Source organism: Arvicanthis niloticus, chromosome 7, assembly GCF_011762505.2.
Source record: "Arvicanthis niloticus isolate mArvNil1 chromosome 7, mArvNil1.pat.X, whole genome shotgun sequence".
Taxonomy (NCBI): domain Eukaryota; kingdom Metazoa; phylum Chordata; class Mammalia; order Rodentia; family Muridae; genus Arvicanthis; species Arvicanthis niloticus.
In genome coordinates, this window is record NC_047664.1 from 65,304,687 (window position 1) to 65,329,187 (window position 24,501).

General features: G+C 43.9%; 2 protein-coding genes across 13 annotated transcripts in view; both read left to right on the top strand.

The window, feature by feature from the left end:
* Window positions 1-10,943, top strand: part of Nwd2 (NACHT and WD repeat domain containing 2) — a 144,788-nt gene extending 133,845 nt beyond the window's left edge. The window contains exons 6-7 of the mRNA XM_034508173.2: window positions 2,461-3,050; window positions 7,017-10,943. Coding sequence (XP_034364064.1) covers window positions 2,461-3,050; window positions 7,017-10,943 — 4,517 coding nt within the window. The remainder of the gene's footprint in view (window positions 1-2,460; window positions 3,051-7,016) is intronic.
* Window positions 10,944-13,928: 2,985 nt separating this feature from the next.
* Window positions 13,929-24,501, top strand: part of Pgcka1 (PDCD10 and GCKIII kinases associated 1) — an 81,756-nt gene continuing 71,183 nt past the window's right edge. The window contains exon 1 of one of the 12 annotated variants that reach the window (XM_076938527.1): window positions 13,929-14,477. In XM_076938527.1, the coding sequence (XP_076794642.1) occupies window positions 14,343-14,477 (135 nt within the window). In that variant the 5' untranslated portion in view covers window positions 13,929-14,342. The remainder of the gene's footprint in view (window positions 14,478-24,501) is intronic. The other 11 variants (XM_076938522.1, XM_076938523.1, XM_076938525.1 and 8 more) reach the window with 11 other exon arrangements.

The following is a 24,501-nucleotide window of genomic DNA, read 5'->3' on the forward strand; positions in this document are numbered from 1 at the left end:
CTGGACCATGCCTACCTCTTAAGAGTTCAGCCACATCCCAGTAATAGAACTTCAGGGAACAGCCTTTACCACATAGCATGTGAGGGGAATCCCAGAGCTAAACTACAGCAGAAATTATGAACACAACACACACACACACACACACACACACAAACAAACACACACACACTAAAAAAATCATGATGATGCACACTGCCTCTATGATATAGAGGGTGGACTTGGTTCATTTATTCAGATTCATTTATGACATCGAGGGCACTCTGCTCAGCCTGTTTTCCTCCCCGGGCCACGCCTACATGGATTTTTTTTTTCTACCATGATTTATCTGCATCCCCTCTTATGGTCAGAATTTCCCAGTTAGCACCCTCTTCCCACAGATTTGACAGTAATACCAGACAGTTACAGTGAGCTTTTCTCTGAAAGTCCAAATGACAGTGTTCATCTCTGGGAATCGCTGATACATTGTGTGCAGATCGCACAGGTGGATCACTTCCTTTTTCTTCCTGATCATGGTAGCAAGCAGTGGCTGATCCAATGTGCTCACCAACACTTTCCCCAGGGGCTGGAAAACAGATGAGCCAGAAGCTTCTTCCTCTGTAGCCTCTAACTTCAAAGTTCCACACAACTTCTCTTATCTATCTCCTGTGAAAGGAAATTAGACATAAGGGAGTAGCCTGCTCCCTTAACCATAGTGGCTGGCTTAAACACTGTGTAAGATGCATTGAGCTCATGGCACAGTCTACAGAAACTCTGTGGCCATAAGCTTATCTACTTTTGCTGAAGTCAAAACTGATTGCTGTCATTGTGGGGAAAGCTGTTGTCACAAGAATCCCAGAAAAAGCCATTATTTAGGAAAAGGCTCCTAGCTTCCAACTTCCATGGTAGTTACAGGCTCTCCAGACTCTGTCTCTCTCAGCCTGCTTTCTCTCAACCTGCAGTGAACACAACTAACAGGATGTATAGTGCATAATAGTTGCTCAAGAAAGGTCAGTTTATGGAAAAGAGTAAAGATTGCTTGAAGGGAGGAAGGGAGAAAGGGAGGAGAGACAGGGAGAATGGGAAGCAGAAAGGAGAGGGGGTTTCTATTGCTGTGATAAATACTATGACCAAAGGCAATTTGGGAAGCAAAGGATTCCTTTCATCTTCCACTTCCTGCTAACAGTTCATCACAGAGCAAAGTTCTGTCAGGATCTCAAGGCAGGAACCTAAAATCAGAAGCCGATGCAGAGGCCATGGAGGAGTGTTACTTACTAAGTCACACCCCAGGCTTGCTCAGCCTAATTTGTTTGTTTCTTTCTTCCTCCCTTCCTTTCTTTCTTTCTTTCTTCTTTCTTTCTTTTTGTATGTGCATTGGTGTCTTGCCTACACATTTGTTTCTGAGAGGGTGTTGGATTCCCTAGAACTAGAGTTATAGACTGTTAGTTGTAAGCTGCCATATAGGTGCTAGGAATTGAACCCAGATTCTCTGAAAGAGTAGTCAGTGCTTTTAACTGCTAAGCCATCTTTCCAAACTCACCATCCCCAGCCTGCCGGAACCTCCCAGAACCACCTGCCTAAGGATGGCACCACCCACAGTGGGCTGGTCCTAACACATCAATCATTGAACAGAATGATTTGTCTACAGGACAACTGGATAGAGGTGGTTTCTCCATTGACATTCCCTCTTCCCATGGGGCTTGTGTCTACCTGATAAAAAGTCTAGCCAGGATGGGAGGGAAGAACAGAAGGAACGCACAGAGGAAGGAGGAACAGATAGAGGGAGGGAGGGACTTACAATGCATACTTACTTCTCTGCACCTCTGTATACTATGTATAAGACGTATGTGGTTTAGTTTAGAGGAAACGATGTTCTATACAAAGTCATTTTTTATACCTTTCTGAATCCATGAAATCAAGCAGTATCGTGGATTGTTAAGATTGACCAGAATTCAGAGCATACTTATATTTTAGTTTAAGAAGTGCCTTTTTGTTTCTATTTCAGCCCATTTGCTTAGGTTACAATACATCTCAAATGAAAGGATGTCACTACATCGGAAAGGATGGCCTGGCAAGGAACCAGGAGTCTAGCTATGTCACATAGCTGCCTCCATGTTTCCTGGCCCCACAGAGACCCAGATGCTTCCACATTTAAAAGGGCTGAAGCTAGCCAGAGGGGGAAATAAAACTTACATCTTAAAACTCATCACCATGAACATGGCGTGCTTGCCTTATCAAGCTGGTTTTTTACTTTTCCTTCCCATTGGAAAGAAAATAAAATAATTTATGAAAAAAATCTATTCTTCTAGGTTCTACATGCTTAAGAAAAGACTAATGCTAATTTAAGAAATGGCTCCAGAGGTTGCATCTCTACAAATTATAAGCCAAATAATCTCTCTCAAAGTGATTAAGAGCTACATGTTGGGAATTTGGGCACATGGTTCCTTTATTGAAGGCAATTAACCCTGTCTTATCTTCTTCCAGCTATTGAGGATGAGTTTGACTTTGCTCTAGGCAAGCAAACTCCAGCTTTCCTGAAGAAGTGTGTCTGCTACATCAGGAAGATTGCTAACATCGAACGCTTCGTGAAAATCCCAGAGATGGGAAAATACATGGACGTAACTGGAACAGACCCAAGAATCATCCGTGACCCAGAAGCTCAAGAGAAGCTGATAAAACTCAGGGATGAATTCATTCCTACCATTGTTGCATCCTCTAATCTGAGAGTGTACACATCTGTCACCCATTGTGACATGAAACTGGGCTATTCCCAAGAGATAGAAAACCACTACATAGAAGGACTTGGTAAGCAATTTTATGAGGACATGATTGATATAATTCAGGCAACAGTACAGCAGAACTTTGACACAGAGACTGATACTCTGTATGATGAGATCCTGCAGCACTCTTCACTATGTAAGACATACGCCTCCTTCTATGAATACAAATGTGAATCGCTAAACATCTTGCATAAATACATCCTTCCAAGCAAAGCCGGGCACATCAATCCTCTCATTGTGTATGGGGGACCATGCACTGGGAAGACTCTACTGCTAGCTGAAGTAGCAAAAAAGGTAAAAATAAATAAATAAAAAAATAAATCCACACTTTCTCCTTACGTTTATAGAAATATTTGTCCCCTTTGGGGAAAATAATATCTTGAAAAAATTCAATTTTCTGTGCTTGCTATCTGAATTGTAACTATACTTTCTAGGATGGCTGCTTCTGTGGTTTTTTTTTCTGCTGGTGTAACACACTCACTTCGAGAACAGGATTCTTGGGACATAGCTATAAACCCACTTTCTATTGTGACTCCCTATCCCCACCCACTTACCTCATTAGGATGAAAGGGGACCCCATTCTTAAAAACCCTTCCCATCCCTGTCAGGCAAAACCTTGTTTTCCAGTTTCTCTAGTCTCTAAATCAGTCTCAGTCTAACAATAAGTATGTCCTGTCTACAACGACAACTCACACTTTTGTCTATATGTTTCTCCTTCATCTGAGTCCTACCACAGTCAAGTACCCCACTGTGGGAGTGAGAACATGAATGTCTTTATTGACATAGCATTTTCCCCTCCCTCTTTTTCTAACCTCGACCACCTTTATAATCCCCACTGAGTTGTAGTGTGGTGACTCTAGAAAGGTGAAACACTCAGGAAGTTATCACGTGACCCATGCTGTTGTAGGTGAGCACCAGACTTTTAGGAAACACTAAAATCTTCCCACCATCTCTTCTGAATCCTTCCCATCATTTCCAGAAGTTTCTTTTCCTCCTGCACCTCCAATCCTGGACTCACTAATCGTATCTCACCGCAGCTCCCTAAATGCAGGGAACAGCATCTTTTTCTTGCTCATTGCTTTATCGCTTCCTAGACATCCATTAACAAATTTCTAGAGTCTTTGGGGTAAGATTGTCCCCATGGACCAGCAAATTCCTCCCGCAAGACCAGGAACAAGAAAAGCACCAAGCCTTATCATCTCCCTCTTCTTGAAGCTTCACATTGAGTTCATGGGAAATACCCAGGTACTCTTTGGCCCTCAGAACCCTAGACCAAAAGATTCAGACTGAGATAACAGCTCTGCCTATGACATCAGCAAGCAGGGCAGTAGGTCCTTGTCTTGGTCAGTGTTCTATCGCTGTGAAGAGATACCATGACCATCTCCCACTTCTTGGAGAGCCATATTGGGTTCATGGGAAATACCCAGGTACTCTTTGGCCCTCAGAACCCTAGACCAAAAGAACCAGGCTGGGATAACAACTCTGTGACCTCATTTTAAACGGTAATATCTATTATCTTGCCATGTCAGCCTAAACTGCACTAAACGAGATTCATCTTAATTTCCTTTACACTTGGTGTTAAAGTAGAAAAGTTTCCACATGTCTGATGGTCACTTAGAACTGTTATGTCGTTCTTCTGAACACTGTCTAGCAGAGCCTTCTCTAACTCTCTGAATAGTCCTGTAGTCTGTCATGTGCTGCCCAATATCAAATTGGTCACCATGAGTACAAAAACAGCGTTGGCTGCATTGCCCCTTGTGTGAAGATTTGGTGACAGAGCAAATTTACAGATGAGAATGGAGGTATAATTCTTAACCTAATTGGCCATGTTTTAGTTCATCATGTTCATCTGCTTTCCATGCTTGTGTTAGAAGATGCGACCACTTCTTTAGTTAAGCACAAGATGAAGCAGAGACCCTCACCTTAGGCACCACATCCTATCAGAATAAATCAAGGGGAAGGCAAAGAGAAGGAGACTTTAAACCCTGGTTTGACTAGTTTGTATATGTATCTTCAAACTTCAGGATTATTTCTCACAAGCACACTGATGACACAGTGAGGGGCACATAAGAACTTTGATGGGGCTTTCCTTCCTGTTGCAAGGAACAAATATTGTTGAACTGATGGAGCAGAAAATCCATGTGGTGTGTCTTCATGTGCATGCTAGGTCACAAAGTGCATGAGACCAGCTAATGTGTGCATACAGAGAAGCATCTCTACTCTGCAGGATGCTAGTCATGTGAAGTTGATCTTTAATGATGACTGGGATGTCTTCTGGAGATCTGGTTCAGTTGTGTGTATCTGAATACACAGAGTTCAGGGTTTTGCTTACCAGTTTCTTTGCCCCCTTCTCGCCATTTGTCTCTACTGGCAAATGACTAGCTATGTGTCATCAACTAGTTTCACTGCCTAGTGTCCTTGTTTCCAGTACGCATCTCATGCTTGTCTCCTGTGAGTCTAGCTCATAACTGTAGGGCAGTCCCCATAGAGAACACAGACAGCAACCTCAGCACGTGAGCAGTCAATGTCAGCCCAAATATACTGTGTTTGGGTTCTGTTCAGCCATCCGTGGACCATCGGTGCATGGCATTGCTCTCATCCCTAAAAGCAGCTTCCAACATCAAAACTAAGTAGCAGAAAACTCCTTGTGCTATGCTATGTATCTAACTCACATCCATAGACCTTGAATCATACTTTTTTTTTCCTTACCCAGAACTATCTCAAAGATCCAAGCTTCCTAATTTATAGGAAAAAATCTACATAGAGTAAATAATAGAATTTATGGGCTATTCCTTTATTTTCTAAAGAACATTCTTGGTGATACTACAACCGAAAAGCTTTATCTCCCTGAAATATTCCGTGGGGGCTCTTTTGCACTTTGATCATATTCTTTCTCAACTTTTACTCTTCAGCCATAAAAAAAGTGAATTTTGATGGTCCTTAATGTGTTTAATTTCCTTAGCTCTACAATGGAGGAAAGAAAGAGGGAATGGAGAAAGAGAGGGAGAGAAGAAGGGAAGGAGGGAGAGAGGGAGGGAGGAAGGGAGGGAGGGAGGGAGGAAAGGAGGGAGGGAAGGGCATGTAGAATGAAAGTGAGATATGGCCCTGCTCCAGTTTTGCTTCTAATGACCGACCATTCCATTCTAGCCTGAGCTTCAGCTTTCTCTCTTATTAAATATCACTGTCACTCCATGTGCCCTCCAGAGAGATCATATGAAATGATGGCCACCTGTCTACACCGTGGAATATTTGAAAGCACAGCACTTAACTAACCTCTTACACCCAGAATTATGCAGCATTTTAGTGATTTATTTTTCTTCTTAATTATGTGTATTGTGTATGAGCATGAGAACTTGAGTGCAAACATCCTTAGAGGCCAAGGGGGACATCAATCTCCTGGAGCTGGAGTTACAGACAGTTGTGAGCCAAGGGATGTGGGTGCTGCAAATCGAGAGTAGTCACTCTTGATGAGAGCCGTCTCTCTCATCTCAAATTATATAGATTTGTATGACGGAAATAATTATCGCTATGATGACCCTGTAGAATCACAAAAATACCCCTCAGTTACAAGAGATTCTAGTCAATATAATACTGGTGGTGGTGACTATTTTATAACATTCTACTTAACTAAACCTTGGCCATCCATATATGGAATTATATAGTCTCAATTAATGAAAGCATTTACTCTATGCAATTTATAAATCATCACTTAAGTTAGCTATTAAAGAAACACTAACGCCAGGCAGTGGTGGCACACGCCTTTAATCCCAGCACTTGGGAGGCAGAGGCAGGTGGATTTCTCTGAGTTCGAGGCCAGCCTGGTCTACAGAGTGAGTTCCAGGACAGCCAGAGCTACACAGAGAAAACCTGTCTAGAAAACCCAAAAGAAAAAAAAAGAAAGAAAGAAAGAAACACTAAGTATATACTGTATGCTAATAACTACCAAAAGTTAGGGATTTAGATGAAAAAAAAAAATGATCGGACTATGCACTCAGCTTTATGGTAATTGAACACTGTGGTTTTTAGAACTCAAAACAAGTATTTCCTTATGGTTAAGAAGTACTATTGCTGCCTGCGAGTCCCACCTACAGATCTGTGCATGAGTTTTGTAGCAGCTCATTGGCCTTCCCAGGTGGCTTGTGCATTCAGAGCTTTTTTTTTCTGCAAGGATAGTGTTAGTCTGAGACTCAGAGAGGAACCTTGTTGATTATGGCTGCGTAAAGGTGCGGCACTGTTCTAAACTCTGCTTGTATGTTTTAGGCTTATGGCTGGCTACACGAAGACACAGGGCCAGACTCTGACCCGGTTGTCATTGTGAGATTTCTAGGAACAACAGACATGAGTATTGATCTGAGGACACTTCTTCTAAGTGTCTGTGAACAACTGGCAGTCAACTACCGGTGTCTGGTTCAAAGCTTTCCTAAGAAGATCCATGACCTTCGTGACTTGTTTATAAACCTGTTGAATGAGTCTTCACTGCAGAGACCTTTGGTGATAATATTTGATGCCCTAGAGCAGCTCTCAGAGACCGACGAGGCCAGGAAGCTCTGGTGGTTGCCCGCTCATCTTCCCCGGTTCGTTCGGATCATCCTCTCCACACTGCCTAACAAACATGGGATCCTGCAGAAACTAAGGTGCCTTATCCATGAAGAAGACAACTACATCGAGCTGATTCCCCGGGACAGAAAGATGTGCAGTCAGGTCCTCAAGCATCAGCTGCTGAGGGTCAAAAGAAAGGTCACTTCAGGCCAGCAGATTTACGTAAACAGCGCATTCTCCAAGTGCACACTGCCTATGTTTGTGAACCTAACGTTCAGAGAGGTGAGACACTGGAGATCTCACAAGGATGTCGATGAATCCTCCCTCTGTGTGACTGTCCATGAAAGTATAGAGCAGTTATTCTGGTCCTTGGAGAAGAAGTGTGGTCAGAAACTGGTCTCCAGGGCTCTGGGTTACATCACCATGGCCAAAATGGGTTTGAGTGAAATGGAGTTGGAGGATGTGTTAGCTCTGGACAACAGCGTTATGAATGAACTCAATGAGAACACCAGACCCAGCAATCCCCTGAGAGTACCTTACCTGTATATTGCAAGGCTCAAGGAGGGTCTCAATGGGTACTTAATAGAAAGGCATGTGAAGAATGTCACACTCTTAGTCTGGGCCAACAGACACCTGCAGCTCATAGCTCAGAAGTTGTATCTGCAGGAAGACAGCAGCCTTCGGGAGATGCACACAATCCTGGCAGATTACTTTCTAGGGGTGTGGTCAGGAGGCAGGAGGAAAGCTTTCTGCCTGGAAGACCCTTACTTGAATGGCTGCCTTGACTTAGAGAACAGAAGTCTGCTTGAGGAAGAAAAGCACTTCATGGAACAAGCATCCTTCGACAGGCAGGCCCCCGACCAGCCCTGGGTTTTCCAGTGTAACCCATTAGAGCCTGACATCTTTTTTGTCAATCACCGGAAAATGTCTGAGCTCTTGTATCATCTGACCAGGTGTGGGAAAACGGATGACCTGCTTTATGGAATCATTATGAACTTCAGCTGGCTTTATACCATGATCAAAATTGGCCAGTTTGACAAAGTACTAGCCGACATAGAACTGGCTTACAACTACTCACAAGAAAAGGAGCTGAAGTTCCTGGCCAGCACACTCCGTGGTATCAGAAACAAGGTCATTGCGTTCCCAGGCTCCCTTTCAGCAGAGCTTCAGCAAAGGCTGCTGCCTGTTGTGAGTTCCCTGCCCAAACTTAGACACCTTCTTTTGGAATGTGACAAAGATGGACCCAAATACTGCTCCATTGTTCCTCTGCATTCATCCATGGACGTGACATACAGCCCCGAGCGTCTCCCCTTAGCATCCAGCCACCTGCATGTCACAGAGATCCTCCCCACCTGTAACCCCAGCACCGTTCTCACAGCTCTAGAAAATGGCTCCATCAGCACCTGGGATGTGGAAACTCGCCAGCTACTCCGGCAAATCACAACATCCCAGTCCGTTATCCTAGGCATGAAGCTCAGCAGTGATGAGAAGTACCTTGTGGTTGCTACAACAAACAACACCTTGCTGATTTATGACAATGTCAATTCCTGTCTCCTGTCTGAGGTGGAAATCAAAGGGACCAAGCATGGAAGTAGCTCCACCTACATCAACGGATTTACACTCTCCGTCAATCATGCCCTTGCATGGCTAGAGGCCAGCAAGGATGTCACTGTCATTGATCTGCTCTATGGATGGCCCCTTTACCAGTTCCACTGCTGGTATGAGGTGACATGTGTCCAATGCTCCCTGGATGGGGTGTATGCTTTTTGTGGCCAGTACCTCAACAATACCACCATCTTCCACTTAGGGAGTGGAGAGAAAATATGTACCGTGACATCAGAATTTTCAGGTGGTTTTGTAAAGTTTCTTCTCATCTTGGACACCGCTCAAGAGATGGTCATGGTAGACAGTGAGGGAAGCCTCTCCGTTTGGAATACGGAGGACATATCCAACCCCCAGCTGACTGAAGACTTTGACTGTCGAAAGGAAGACAGCGAAGTGGTGAGCATTGAGCTTTCGGAGGACCAAAGTGCAATTCTGATCTGTAAAGCTCTCAGCATTGAGCTCTTAGACACTGGCATGTGGAAGGTAGCTGAAAAATTCCGAGCCAGGCACAATGAACGCTTTATATCTGCCGTGCTATCCAAAAACGGAGACTGTATCATCGCAACCATGGAGAATACCCCAGCAGTATTCTTCTGGAGGCGGGACACAGGACAGTGCATGGCAAGCTTGCCAGAAATCTCGGGTACCATAGTTAAGTTGGTAAAGTCGAGTCACCACAATATGCTACTGTCTTTATCAACCAGTGGTGTTCTTTCCATTTGGGATATAGACATAATCACAGCTATGTCCAATATCGATAAAACTGGAAAACCCATCCAGAGCCTGGTGTTGCCTGCCAGGGGGGAAATCATTTACTCTCTTGATGGCTCTGATTGTGTTCATAAATGGAACTTCAGCAGTGGGTTCATTGAAGCGGTATTTAAGCATGAAGGGATAGTCGAACACTGTGTGTTAACGTCTGCTGGAGACATAATGGTGACGTCAGACGACAAAAGCAGCCAGTACGTCTGGCATACCAGCAGTGGGGAAAACCTCTTCCGAATTAATGGGCAGAGAATATCTCAGCTATTGATCACCCATAATGACCAGTTTGTGGTCTCTCTTTGTGAGGAAAATGCCTCCAGGGTTTGGAGGTTGGCCACCGGCCACAGGGTCTGCAACATCTTGACCACTTTGCAAAATGCCTTCATTACCTCTGCAAACACCTTTGTGGTGGGAATGACAAAAAGCAAAGTGCTGGCAGTCAGTCTTTGGACCGGAAGTATCACTAAGAAATTCTGTTGTGAAGACGGGATCACCATTGTGAATTTTAAGTTGATCCCCGACTGTCCTGACGTCATCGTGTTTATCACATCAGCCGAGACCGTGAACCTCTGGAGCCTGACTGATGAAGTGATCTGTCGACGTGTGCAGCTTCCAAGCAACTTCTTGAAAAACCTGGAGGATTTTGAAATTTCTCCCAACGGGAAGCTAGGCATTATATCCCGGGGAGATGAAAATATTAACGTGCTGGATTTACACAGTGGAAAACTACGGGTGGTTCACGCCTCTGGAGTCATCTGGAGGCAGAGGCTCTCTCGAGATGGTCGCTACCTGGTGTATATTTGTTTCCGGAATGGGGAGGAAGAGGAGGAAAACGATGCGATATCTAGCTTAATTGTGATGAGACTGGCTGACGGCAAAAACATCGGTGCTTGCTCCCTATACAAAACACCAACTTTCCTTGCACTTTCTCAGAGACACCTGAACATCATTGTTGGCTTTGATGATGGAAGTATAGGGATATACACAGTTGTGGACCGTGTAGATGCTGCGCTGAAGATCAAAATTGCCACATCGAATAGCAGACAGATTTTCAACAATGCAACGCAGACATCCAGGCCAAAGTCGAACAGTTACTCCTTTAAAGTGTCTGTGGATTGCTTATGGCGAGAGTCCACTGAGGTCTTTGCAAGAGACAGCCCCATCACCGTGAGTGACTCCTCTGAGTCCAATGAGGCAACACCCTCCAAGAAACACAACTCTTGTTATGACCGAGTGTGTGCTGCCCTAGATTCCAGGAGCTACACACCAGATAACTAACACGATGTTTATCCTACTCAACTGAAATACATAATCCATGTATGACAGAAAAAAAAAAAAAAACAAAGTGTATCTTCTGCACACAAATGATGAACTGCTCATTTCTTAAAAGCAGGAAAGAGGCTGGGATTCTCAGTTTACCAACATCCATCCTCATGAAAGGAACAGAACTATGAGACTCAACTTGGGTGTCATCTTTTTGTCCAAATGTATTAGCAAAATAGAGAACTTCCAGACGTGATGGTGAAATGGCCATTTCCCCTAGAAGGGAGCAAATAAAATCTTTTAAATTTGCTGTGTAATAAGAATCAGCACAATTCACTACACTGATTCAGATGAGAGAAGCTAGAGTTATAGGTAGACCAGTTGGACGAGAGTTAGTTCTACAGAAGCCAGTTGAAATCATGATGACAGAGAACTATTTGACTCTGGATGGGGGTGTGACAGCAAAATGCAGCCTTAATATCTTTTTACGTTTCTCGATCCTGACAACTGTGTAAACACAAGAGGTCTAATGGTGCAAAATTGTGTAAGAAAGATATCCAGATGTGTTTCAGTTTCCCAGGACATGTGCACACAAAACATGGTGAGCAGACTTGGACGAGAACTAACTACCACTCTTATAGGGCTACTGAACATGGAGAGTAAGTCTTCATTAAAACACGTTCACAACGACTGCATGCAAGGGTTTCTGTGTAATGGGATGTATAACTTTTAAACTGTTTCTTTTGTGGATTGCAAAAGAACCCCACTTAATAAGAAACTACAGTCTTTTTCACACCTTTTCTTGAGATGTGTATTTGTGATGAGTGTAAAGAATTATGGAAAGAGCATTACAAGTTTGATCAAGGCACCCATTCATTTCCTTCGTTGTACTAACAAGAGTCTGTACTCTTCAGTCAGTTGCTGGGGAGCCTAATGTTTCCCAGACCCCTGCAGTATCTTAATAGAAAGCAAGCTTTTTAAACACTGGTGACATTGCCTTACTTTCATTACGCCTCTCTCCTGTGTAAAATGCAGATAAACGACCAAATACTCTGAGACAAACTGAATATGCCTGTCTCCGTGCTAAAATATTCCATATATCTTAAGGGTGTCCAAAGGTTCTTATCATCCCTGTTTGTAATCACTTTCTTACTTCCACACACTATATGTATACTTCTTTATCTGTTCCACTTGCAGACTGAGCACTTTCCCAGTCTTACCGTTTCAAAGCTGAAACTATGAAACGGCTTTTTTTTTTTTTTTTTAACGAAAAATGATTTCACCAATTTGAAGGAAAATATATCTCAGAAGGTGAAGGTGATTTTCTTCCTGTCAAGTCCTCCGCATGGTATGTCCTGGAAGACCTCTCAAGGGGGTCAGTGGTGGTGATTGGCTTGGTTTTCTTTCAAAATGGAACTTACTTAAATCAGAACATTGAACAAAGAACCAGCTTCTTTTCATCCTGGCTTGGCACTCAGCATGCACCTATAGACCGACCTCTAGCCTTGCCAAGTGTATTGCTGCTTTTATGGACTGCAGAATGAGGAAGGTGATAGGTTTTGCTCTAGCCTGTAAACCTGGTGGAGATGCCAGGGAGTAACATGAAAAAAAAAAAAATTACACAGTGCCATCTTGATTGCTGACACAGTGGGAAAAAGGAAATTATCTAAATCCATAGAAAATCCAAGTGTGTTCCACTGGTGGAAGAATTTAACGTGTAAGCATTTGAAGGTGTTGTTCAGATATCAACACCCTTCTCCATGGTGAGACAGCTTTATTCAGTGTGTTCTCCTAGTTTAGCTACCAGCCCGTAGGTGGAAGCCCTTGGAGAGCTAAGATCTATATCTGGAGTCCATACTTTTAGCTCTTCAGCCAACACATTCTTATTCCTGTCCTTATTAGTTGAACGTCCATGCCATACATTTCTAAGAATTAAATGCCTAGGTGGGTTACATGTAATGTGTGAGTGTTCTGTGTAAAACAAAACAAAACAGAAAAACAAAAAACCACTAGAGTGTAACAAGTGACTTGAATGATTTTTTTTCCCTAACATGTTTGCGACTGATAGCTCATGTTGAATGTTTTTATGTAAACTTTGTATTGTTGGGATGAATTACCCAATCAGAGATTTATATTTTCATAAATGTTACATTTAGTTAAAATTTTGTTACAGAGTTGTTACACTAGAAAATTATTTCAGTGTTCAAACAATATACAGTCTTGTGTATGTGTCGTTTGTATGAATAAAAAGTGAGCTACTTCAACTCGAAAGCTGCCGACTTTTTTCACCACTGAGGTTGGCCAGCACGTGGAAGACCTCGCTTACCGGTAATTATTCAAATTTACCGAATGTGCCCTAGAACTAAGCTGGGAGCTCACAAAGCCATGGCATCTACACAAAAGCCTCAGGAGGTTGGTACTATCATTATTCCACATTTATAGGTGAAAAGCTGAGAAGTAAAGACCATGGCCATAATTCCAGTACATCACCAGCATCTTGGTTAGCTTTCTCAAAGTACATCCAAATAAAGAATTCAGTGCCCAGTAGTCATCTGGTGACAGTAACTTCTAGGATTACTCACTCGTTTGCAGGTGAGAGATTCAGCTACTTTACTAAGGATCACTGGACGTTACTAGAGATGGCTAAGTTTGGTTTTGTTTTATTGTTTTTTGTTTTTTGTTTTTCCTTTCTGTCCAATATACAGAAGTAGTTGATGAATTCAGCCATCAAGCATTTAACCCAATCACACATTCCACCAAGAACACAGAAGTAAATGAACTAGCTCTTGCCCTTCTAGAATTCCAGACTCCGCAAAGAAATAGGGAGAAAATAAGGACCTTTGGTCGTTGGGAAGTCTTCTCAATTGTTTCTCCAGCATTGCCTTTTAAATCCTCTCACTGCAAGCCTTGAGGATGGAGAGGAAAGCGAGTAAGCTAGATGGCGCAATTGCTCAACACATTTTCCTGGCAAGCTCCACAGCTTATGGGCCAGGTGGACCGAAGACCGAAATCTTAGACTGAATTTCGGGATTAAGGCACCAGTTCTCTACCTTTCGTAGGTAACGTGTGTTGGGTGAAGTGTCCCACATCCTGACATTCCAAGGGAAGGGGTCTGGAACCGGGGTTCTTTCGCTTCTCCCACTATGGCCTTTGGGGCGCGGGCAAGTTTGTAGCCTCTGGGAATGACTGTCGCAGCGGCGTCTGTGCAGTTAGTCTAGCCATCAGGCAGGCGACAAGCAGTGTGCGCTCTATCTAGCAACTAATGCGGGCTGGCTCACTGACCACTAACTTAAGCATAGGTCACCGGACATCCCCTTGTTCCTGTAGCCTGCGCACGCGGGCCAAGGCGCAGGTAAAGGGTTACCCTTGCCTGGGAGGCTCGCCCGCTCCCCGCCCACGTGACGCTCCGGCCCAATGACCGCAGCCCGGGCTGGGGCTGCAGCGCGACAAGCTCCGGGAGGCGCTGACCCACTCGCGTGTCCCAGCGCGGACACCCGAGGCCCGCGAAGCAATGGGCGCCGCGACTCTGGAGCCGCCGCCCCGCCGCAGGTAAGTACTGTCCCGGCCAGCGCCCGCCTCCTCCGGGAGAAAGAGCGCTGGTCCTGGGCTGGAGTCCCCCGCTTTGCTCCTCGGTTCGCCTTCTCTTGGGGTAGACGCGGGGAGGAACGAGGCGATGGTTTGATGACTTTGGGAGAAGTCTCAGAGTTCAACCTAGGCGCGGGAAGACTGGCGACAAGGAACAGGTTTCCAAACTAAAGGCGCCGGTGCTGGTTGTGTAAAATGGTTTGTTTTAAAACTCCCAATTCGTGAGCTCTCTGCTATGCCTGGGAACTTAAACTGGACAAATTGCAAGAGAATTTCCCATCTGCCTGTGTCCCGGGTCACCGTATTTCAGCGTCTGGGGGCTTTTACTGAATAAAACGGGAAGGGAATTTGACTGTCCCCGCCCTTCTTTGAAATGCCCTTGGGTTCTGGGATTGAGTCTATGGCGATGGTGAGGGTGCATGGAGGGACAGCGACGCTGTGGTGCTGCTCCGCAAGAGCCTGGGACTAGGAAAGTGGGCACCAAAGGGAAAGGGCTAAATGGTCTCGAGCTGTAAATATTTAATAGACAAGTATCTACCAGGTCAATCACCTGGGTCTTCGTTGCCTGGACAGCCCTGAAGAGGTGAATTATATATATTATATATTATATATATATTCACCAGTGAAGAATTTTCCAGTAATACCAGGCAGATATCTGTGGGGCTTTTACCGCCTCCCAGAACCATAATTAACCTTAAACGCAAAACAAAACAACTCCATCTCCATTGACTCAGAATGTTTTATTTTCCATCGTGGTATAGACATTTTCGCGTTGAATGTAGAGGAAGTGGGTGTTCCTGGAGCCGCTTCTGTCACTGTTTATGCGAGAGTGTTTGTTGGTGGTGGCCTGTGGGTGGTTGTAACTCAGATATGGTAAAGACAAGAAAGCCTTGTGACGGTGAATGAAAACGAAATGGGAGTAGTAGTGGTTACTTTCAAAGGCAATAGGTTCTATGTGCTGAAGTTTTTTTTCCTCCCATATAGTTTTCCAGTTAATGCTGTTTTAAGGAGGATACAATAGTATTTCCCATATGCTTTCCTAGTTACTACTGTTTTAAAGAGGAGACGTAGCACTCCGCATCTAAGTGCCAAGTGTCACTGAAACAAATTGCTAGCCTCTTTGGTAAAAATCCTTGTCCCAGGACAGATCTCTGTAACAACAACATGGAGCTGCCATCATTTAGGAAAGTTCTGGATTGTTTGTGTTTCTGTGAAACATGAAGATTCAATAAACAGCCAGTTCCAAGGCTCACTGGGGAGAAACAGAGGTGACAGACACAGAAAGGTGATTTGTGGTTCGTTTTCTCCTGCTCGCCAGCTCTGCCCATCTCTTGATCCCCGCTCCTTTGCTTATTCTACAAATCAATGTTTATTTCACGCCCCCAGGGACCCATTACCCATGAAGGTTTTGATATCTAATCATTTCTAAAGATAAATGTGGCCCATGTTCACTGTTTTCCAAAGAAGTTTTGCAGACCTGGAATTTAAAATGAAACAAACTAACCAACAACAACAACAACAACAAAAAATCTTCCTTATCGTTCCACATGTTCTCTTTCCTAAAAAATGGAAACATTTCCTGACTTCTGAGCCAGCACTTCTCAGAACCTGAAAACTGTGTTCTCAATCCTGGGACCTGGAGCCAGTCACAGCCCAAGGGCAAAGCAAGCTCTGACCTCTTCCTCTCAGAGCCAGCTGATGGAGGTGCCTCAGGTGCACACTGCCCATGTTTCCTAGAAAGGACTCTGGCTGTCTTAGTAACTGGGGACTAGCCTCCTTACAGCTAGTTTTCTCTCCCTAGACTGTGTCTTACATGTACCCACTTATATAATTTCCCAGGGACCCTGATTGAGCTAGTCTGCGTTCTTGCGCAAAGAACCTGGTTCATTTCTAAATTTGATCATTAAAGTGATTGTCTGGTTGCAGATAAACTCCCTCAATAATTCAGAAAAGAAAGCTGCCAAGAGCTGACTGGACCACTGTAGAGGAGGACAGGCATAGAGAACTCACAGTCTGCAAGTCAGATGGAGAGTCCAGTTATGGTCTTTTTAGTGCCTGTGCTTAACCCCCAGAGCTACACAGGCCCAGAGATGAAATTGCTTACTCCCTACAGAGGTTTGAGATCTTTTAGAAAGATGATAGAGCATCAAAATGACCCTGTCTTAAAATGTATCTAAAATACTAAACCGTGAATGTGCTTCTGAAGCAGATAATTAAATAGCCTAACCTATGGTTGAGTGTTGTCAGAAACCCTAGACACTACTGAGCTGCAGTGAGTGTCAGCTAAGATCAGAGAAATACAGTATCTGAAATTTTACCACGTGCAATGAGCGCTATTCATTCAACACAAGAGACCATTCTAAAATCAAATGAACTCTGACCTGGCCTTAGAGACCACGTGCGTGTGAACCGATTGACTCCAAGCCGTTGGCTGGGTGCCAGGGACACAGACAGCTGCAGCCTCAAGAATCTAGTCTTGGGAGGAACCTTTGAAGGGTTTGAAGCAAGGCACGCATCTGCTCTCCAAAGTTCACTCTGGCTGCAGGGAGAGAGATGGAAAGGGGGAGTCTACAGACATAGCTGAAGGCAGCTGCTACCCAATTCACCGAAGAGGAGATGAAGACGTGAATCCATTCAAAGGGTACTTAGGGAAGCAACGGCAGTTACAGTCTTAACTGTAAGAAAGTCTTAGTGACTCTGGTCCTTGATATTAGTTTACCAAATTAGGGTTTGTTTGTTTGTTTTTTTCTTTCAGGTTGGTAAACATAAGCCATGCTTCAGTACAGTTAGGCTGCAACACCCCCACCCCCATCCCCCCAACCCCCATCCCCCCCCGCCCCCACATAGCTTGTTTCCATCACAGACCAAAGGCTTTCCATAAAAGAATGATGATGGTGCTCACTTCTTAGCAACCTATTGCTTCTTTATGTAGACTTTGAAGTGTTGAGGAAAATTGAAAATAAGCTATTGTCTCATCTGTACACTCTCTGGTGTACCTTAAATTCCTGTTGGAATAAAAGTCTCTTGACTCCCCAAGCTGGGCTGAGCATGACCTGCTGTGTGTCACAAAGAGGACAGGTGGTGTTTGGAAGAATATTATTGTCTATGAAAACCATTTCATGCTAGAGAGAAAGATCTCTCTTAATGGTTGACTCCAAGCTACAACGTGTATTGGTGTACACTTTTGATTTTCTTTTTTAAATTCATTCACTGTTCATTACCCCCAGAGAAGATTGCTCCAGAAAAGAATTTCAGAATTTCTTTTTGTTTTGTTGATTTCGGTGCCAACCATACCCCATCTAATAACTGAATACCTAAACTGGCCATTTGTGTGAAGTAAACGCAAAGATTTGGCTAAATCAGTGTCTCTCAACCTTCCTGATGCTGTGACCCTTTAATACAGTGCCTCATGTTGTGGTGACTCCAACTGTAACATTGTTTCTTTGATACGTCATAACTGTAATTCTGCTATTGTTAAGAATCACGAGGTAAATATCTGATACGTGACTCAGAAGGGGGTTTCAACCCACAGGTTGAGAATAGCCAGACTAGAGCTATAAAACAGTACCTGTCTTGTTTAATGACGAGATTGCCAGCAATCTCGCATCTCCCAAATGAGTGCGGCAACCTAGAAATGGATGAACAACGTTGGCTTTCACCTGTAAATCATTGTCATTATACGAAGTTGGTTCCTCTCTGATCCCTGATGAACTTAGCTATTTGAGTCCATAGTCCACACAGAGTCCACCCTACTGGCTCAATGTATGGCTATTACGATAACAGTGAAATATTTAATCACATCGTGCTGTGAGACAGAAAAAAAAAAAAAAAAAAAAAAAACAGGAAAATCTGTCTGATTAATCAATTATCAATTCTATTATTATGATCAAATTGAGAACTGACTTTTCATAAATAAGTCCTTAGGAAAATACTGATTTTGAGTAAAAACTTAGAGTCACTTGTTCTAAATAATTTATAGATGAGGAAAATGGCAGCTAGATCAAGGACTTTGTCAAAGGATATTAAAGAAGTTCACACAGCTGCCTACTGAGAGTCCAGGATCTGAGTTTTTGCTTCTTAGTTCTTCCTGCTATTCAGGAAGCTAGAGTGAATTTTTAGTATGCAGAAATTTCATTTTCAATTGACCTTTGCCCTAAAATGCCCGCCTCTGTTTATTGAAAAGATGCTCGTATATACAGCATGAGTTATCGATTGCTGTGCAACAAATGATCCAAAGATTGTTAACACAACACATGTCTGTAACGAACATCATGGCCTAAAATAACCCATTTATTGCACTTATGAGCCTGTCAGCAGTTTGGGCTGAGTTCAGCTGGATGAGTCTTGTCCACCAAGCTCTTTCATGTATCTGTGCTCGCCAAGGTGGTACCGCCTCTGAGTCTTAACTGACAACTGAGTCACCTGGGGAGCAACTAAGCTGAGTTCGGTGGTTCACAGCCTGTCCATCTGTTGTCTCCACAGTGTGTCAGGAGGGAGAGTGAAGGCTGTTGGAGATCTCGGCTCAGTTGATCCAACTCACAACTCACTTTTTTCCACAAATGTGCTTTAAAGGCAAGTGAGGGCCCAGTTATGATTCAGGAGGTGGTGAAATACATCCCATTTCTTAGTTAGAGGAGCTACAGAGTCACATTTAAAAAAAAAAAAAAAAAACTACATGGATTCAAGAAAATGTGAATAATTGTGGCCATTTTCTTTTCTTTTCTTTTTAAATTGTTTATTTTATGTATGTGAATAAACTGTTGCTGTCTTCACACACTAGAAGACAGAATTTACAGATGGTTGTGAGCCACCATGTGGTTGCTGGGAATTGGACTCAGGACCTTTGGAAGAGCAGTCAGTGCTCTTAACCCCTGAGCCATCTCTCCAGCCCCAATTATCGCCATTTTCAAAGCCTTCGGTAGCAGCCCCTACATTTTACATAATGCAGCCAACTTCTGGAGTTTAGAGCTAAGGCAGAATTCCTATTTTATAGGCAAGGAAGCCAAGACCCAGACTTGTTTGTCAGAGTCAGGCAAAGGACACAGGTATTGAGTGGTGGAATCAGCCTTGGGCCCTAGACCTGACCTGAAACTCCCATGCTCCCTGCCGCAGGGAAAGGTACCAGGCTAACTATCTCACAGTTCACAGTATTATGCTTAAAAGCTTTAAAAATGGTTATGTGTTTAAAACAAAATCAGATAGGACTGCATCCTTAAAGAGTGTGTATACTTTAATATATAGGTATGTACACACACTATTGAAGTAGCCAAGACTCAGACTCAGAAGAAATTGGATGCTTGCACTATCAAAGCAGCTCAGTAAAGAAGAAGGATTAGGAGCCAGGAGGAATACAGAATTGGAAAAAAAATATGTTCTATTATTATCTCAAATTTCCTCACTCCATCTATGTTTTTAAGTTCTGGTTTTTTTTTTTAAAGGTCTCACTGTTGTTATCTCTGGCTGGCCTAAAACTCATTGCGCAGATCAGGGTAGGCTGAAACTCACAGATGAGCACCTGGCTCTGTCTCTTGGTCTCTAGGATTAAAAGCACAGGTCACTCACTATGCTTGACCTTTAAGTCTTTCTTATGTAACTATGCTGAGGCTTCACAAATGTCCACAAGTGAGAGAATCGTGACTCAAGACTAGAAGGGATCTTCAGGGGGACCCCCCCCCCCCACACACACACACACAACTGTGCTCGATGTAGGTAAGAAAAAGCCCAAAACAGAGAAGGGAAAAATTCAAGGATATGCCCAAGCCTGGGACTAGGACTCAGGTCTCTAACCCTGTACTCTGTACTCTACTGTACTCTAGCAGGCACTTTCAAAGCAGCCCCATCCTGGGGTGGCTTCCTGGTGGTTTTTCCACCTCAGATGGGCAATAGGAGGTAGCTGACAGAGCTCATCTTTAAAGCTAAGGTGACCTAAATTTGAATCCTGGTTTGCTAGCCACCTGGCATGTCACAAGATGCGTGTAAAGCTCCAGTCACTTCTAAAGAGAATCATAAAACAGAAATAATTGACCAGGCAAGATTAGGTTCACAGAATACAATTTATCTCTGTTCTCCTTTAAACTTGACGGGGCAAGTTTTATGGTTGGCACTAGGATTTGGTTTTGGTGAAGGAGCCAAGTGTTCTAAGTGTGGTTATAATAAAAGCTGCAGGGTTCTGTCACAGCCCGGGGCCAAGCCCACCCCAGTCCTCCAGTGGAGGCCTCATTCCCAGTCTTCCAGTGGAGGCCTCATTCCTAGTCCTACTGTGATGTCAGATTTTGCCTTATAAGATGCTTGTTGTCCAGGGAGGGGAAAGGCCAATGTTTCCTGAAACCAAAGCCGAGACCTAAGCAGCAGCTCTGGGGAGGTGCACCTAGAAACAGGAAGGTATGAAAGTCACAGCTCACTGGAGTGGAGTGAGCTAGAGGGTTGTTTTAATAATATTCTGCCTCCATTCCAAGATGGGGGCAAAAGGAGTGTTAATTTCATGTAATCAAATAAAAGAGAGAGGAGAAAAAAAAAAAGGAGGGAAGCAAGCAAACGAGCCCAAGTGGCTTTGGCGGGTGACATTACCAAAATTGAAACCCTTCATAAGCACCGTTCCTCAGCCTCTCAAGGTGAGCCAGAGAGAGCAGAAGTAAACAAAAACTAGTGAATTTACCCTCGGAGCACCTTTCAAGACCACCAAAGGCAGCTGTGTCTAAGCGGGACACACGTCATCCAGCGATCCGGAACCATCCGGTCACAGTGAGCACAGTGGATGTGACATCCCCTTTAACTCTGTCTGCTCACTCCTGTGTGTGGGTGCTCAGCATCTCCTCACTTGTGAGCCCTAGAAAGAAACTGGGGGGTGGGGGGGCCTGAAGGCAGGCAGGGGCAACGTTTTCTTCCATCACTAAGAATTTGTTCCACCTTGATTCTTGCTTGAGTCTCAGATGAGCATGTGACTGACTGAATCAGGCCTGGCTATCCCGGAAGAGACTGGACTGAAGGTACACACTGCTGTCTGTTATGGGATTCAGGAATTTCCAATCTCCTAATCTACGCAACAGCAGGACACTGAATACTTCCGGCAAGGAGTGTCTTCCTAGATTATAGCACAAGACAATGCTTGGTGTAGCTGACCCTTAGCATCTATGACCTTAGTTTTCTGGAAGTCAGTGAGGTGTTTAGAGCAGAGCAGCATTCTGAGTCCAGGATAGAGGGAGAGAATGGAAGGGCTGCCAACCTCAGAGTGTCTCAGCTCAGCTCACTTTCACTCTTTATAAAGCCACACCAGGAAACAGCAGGAACTTTCAAGTTTGAACATGAGGGACTTCTCTTTTTTTTTTTTTTTCCTAATCACATATATATTTCTGTATCATGAAATTTCCTACTCAAATACCTAAGGTTAGTTTTCAGTGCCTCTGGTAATGACTCCAGATGTTTGCATCTGTGTGGGTGCCAAGGCTCTTCTGTGGGGAAGGAAAATGAAGACATTTCTTGAGAAGGCTAGCCTGACTTTCCAGCTGTGTCAGCTCTGATACGTGTTGTGACTAAAGAAAATGGCAATATGGGGAGGTTCCAGAGCTCAGGAAAATGGCCTTTTCTTGATCCTCATGTTTTATGGCAGGCTTTTATAATAAGCTGGCATTTACAGTATTTAAAAGGGAGGGGCATGGTCTCCCTTCGGGTGTTTTATATTCTTTGTGTTTCAGTTTGGTTAGATATTTTAAAAGAACATTCATGCTTTCTGACTGTGGAAGGTGCACTTTCGAGCTGGTGAACCTAGCACTATAAGAAGTACTTTGGGTTTTTGTTTTTGTTTGTTTGCTTGAGCATTGGTATTTTGCTAGTGTTGCCAAATAAAACACAGTCTTTTTTTTTTTTTTTTTTTTTTTTAATTGAGCAAGCCCTATGCCAAGTGTTGGGAATATAAAGATGATCAACATGGGCAGGGACAGTCACCTAAGAGACAGGATCAATCCATAATCATGAAAACATACGGTGCTCCAGGCTAGGATGATAATCTGAGGGAGGAAGCCACAGGGCAGAGTGAGGTGGCTAAGGAGAGGCAAGAGCAACGTTCCTGAAGAGGGGGCTGCTGAGCAGAAAGAGGAAAAAGAAAACTGAACAGGATCTCACTAGCCAAGCAGCTTCAGAGGTAGGAGAGAGAAGAAAGTGGTATTCAGAAGGCCCGAGGCAGGATGTGTCCAGGAAACAACAGCACACCAGAAATTTGGCCTTCCAGGACAGGTGCTACAAACAGACCTCCTCAGATCCAGGCTTTCCGAGTTCTTAGCCGTTCTTAGTGGATGTTGAGACCTCTGGCCTTTAGGCCTGCATGGTGGGAAAAGATCTCCTTTTTTCAGAGCCGCTGCTATCTAATGAACGTATCATCCTGTTCTGGGCATTCGTGATGTCCCTCCTCCCTTTTTGATTTCTCCACTAGCATGTTGTATGGCAGGTTCACCAGAGGCAAATGGAACCCTCTTGATGAGAGGGGGAACTCATGTAAGGGTTTTAAGCAGAAAGAGTCCTTTGAACTACAGGCTCACTGTTACCGAGACATGAGTACTAAGAGCTGCCAGGAAGGTGTGGGCACAGCTCCACGCTGCTGCCAGCCAGGCCACACTCACTTCACCAAAACCAAACAACTGCTTACATCCACTTCTAATTCATAAAGTCCTTTGTGCTGGTTGGAGATAAAGCATTGAACAGACCATACTAGCCACCCCTGGGTTACAAAGCCCTGATAACACTCTTCCTAGCTGTCTCTAGAGGAAGTAATTGAATCTCCATCCTAAAGTATAAGTTGCAAACACCCCCACTACCCCCCCAAAATCCAGGACTACCTATGCCCCCATATCTCAAAGCACATTCTGGATGATAAAGACAGGATGATTCAGTGAGAAACTGTCAAGGTTTGGAATTGGAGTATACTAAGATATGCAGCTGGCTGGAGTATAAGAAACAAGAAGACAAGGACTTAGGGAGGAGAAGAGATCTGGTGAGACTTAATGAAATTGAGGTGTTGGCCCAATTGGCAAAGTCTTATAAGCACAAGGACATGAATTCAAGTCCTATGAACCGCTTGAAAAAAAAAAGTAAACTGTGGTGGTGGGCACTTGTAATCCCAGTGATGAGGAAGTAGAGACAGACAGATCCCTGGAACTTACTGGTCAGCTATTCTAGCCTACTTGGTGAGTTCCAGAATGGTGAGAGATCTTTCTCAAAAAGTAGATAGATAGCACCTGAGGAGTGACACTTGGGGTTGTCCTCTGCCCTCCATACATGCGCACACAAAGATGTTCTTTCTTGTTGAATAGAGCTTAGAAGTGAGTGGGCTCCTGCAGTGGGAAGTGAGGTTGCAGGGTGTGGCTAATCCTTGGGAGTGCAAAGACAAAGAGGGGGTATCATGGTTAAACACTAGGACCTGAGTACACAGAGAGTTTTGGTATATTCAAAACCAATGACATCATCAGTAAGTACCAGCTAAATTAAATCCTTAGGTACCATGTGACACTCTATATTGGCTAAGAGCAGACAGATGCCCCTGTGATGACATCATTGAAGAGGCCTAGGGTAGAGTCTTGAATTTTAAAATTTTTGCTGAAGACAGTTTCATTTTAATAACGCGGTGATTATGTGAGAACTTAAGAGAAAATATCAGGAAGGATAAATTCTGAACAGGTCAGAGTGGAGGTCATAGGAACATTCAAAGTCTACACGAGCCATTTCTGCACTCTGGACTTTGCGATTCTTACCTGCCATTTGGTAATCAGAAAACAGACTGAACAGAAAGTGAGCCTGCTCTCCCTTGTCTGCTCTGGAGACTTCTGTCCTCTTTCCCAAAGGGACTGTGCTCTCTTCTGAACCCGGATCTCATTCGTCCTAGAATGCCCAGGCCCAGCAGGGCTTTAGAGTTCATTTGGTTTAATATCCCCCGATGATGAGGAAACCGAGGCTCACTAGAGTTAATGGTTTGGCTAGCCACAGGTAAGCCCAGATTCAG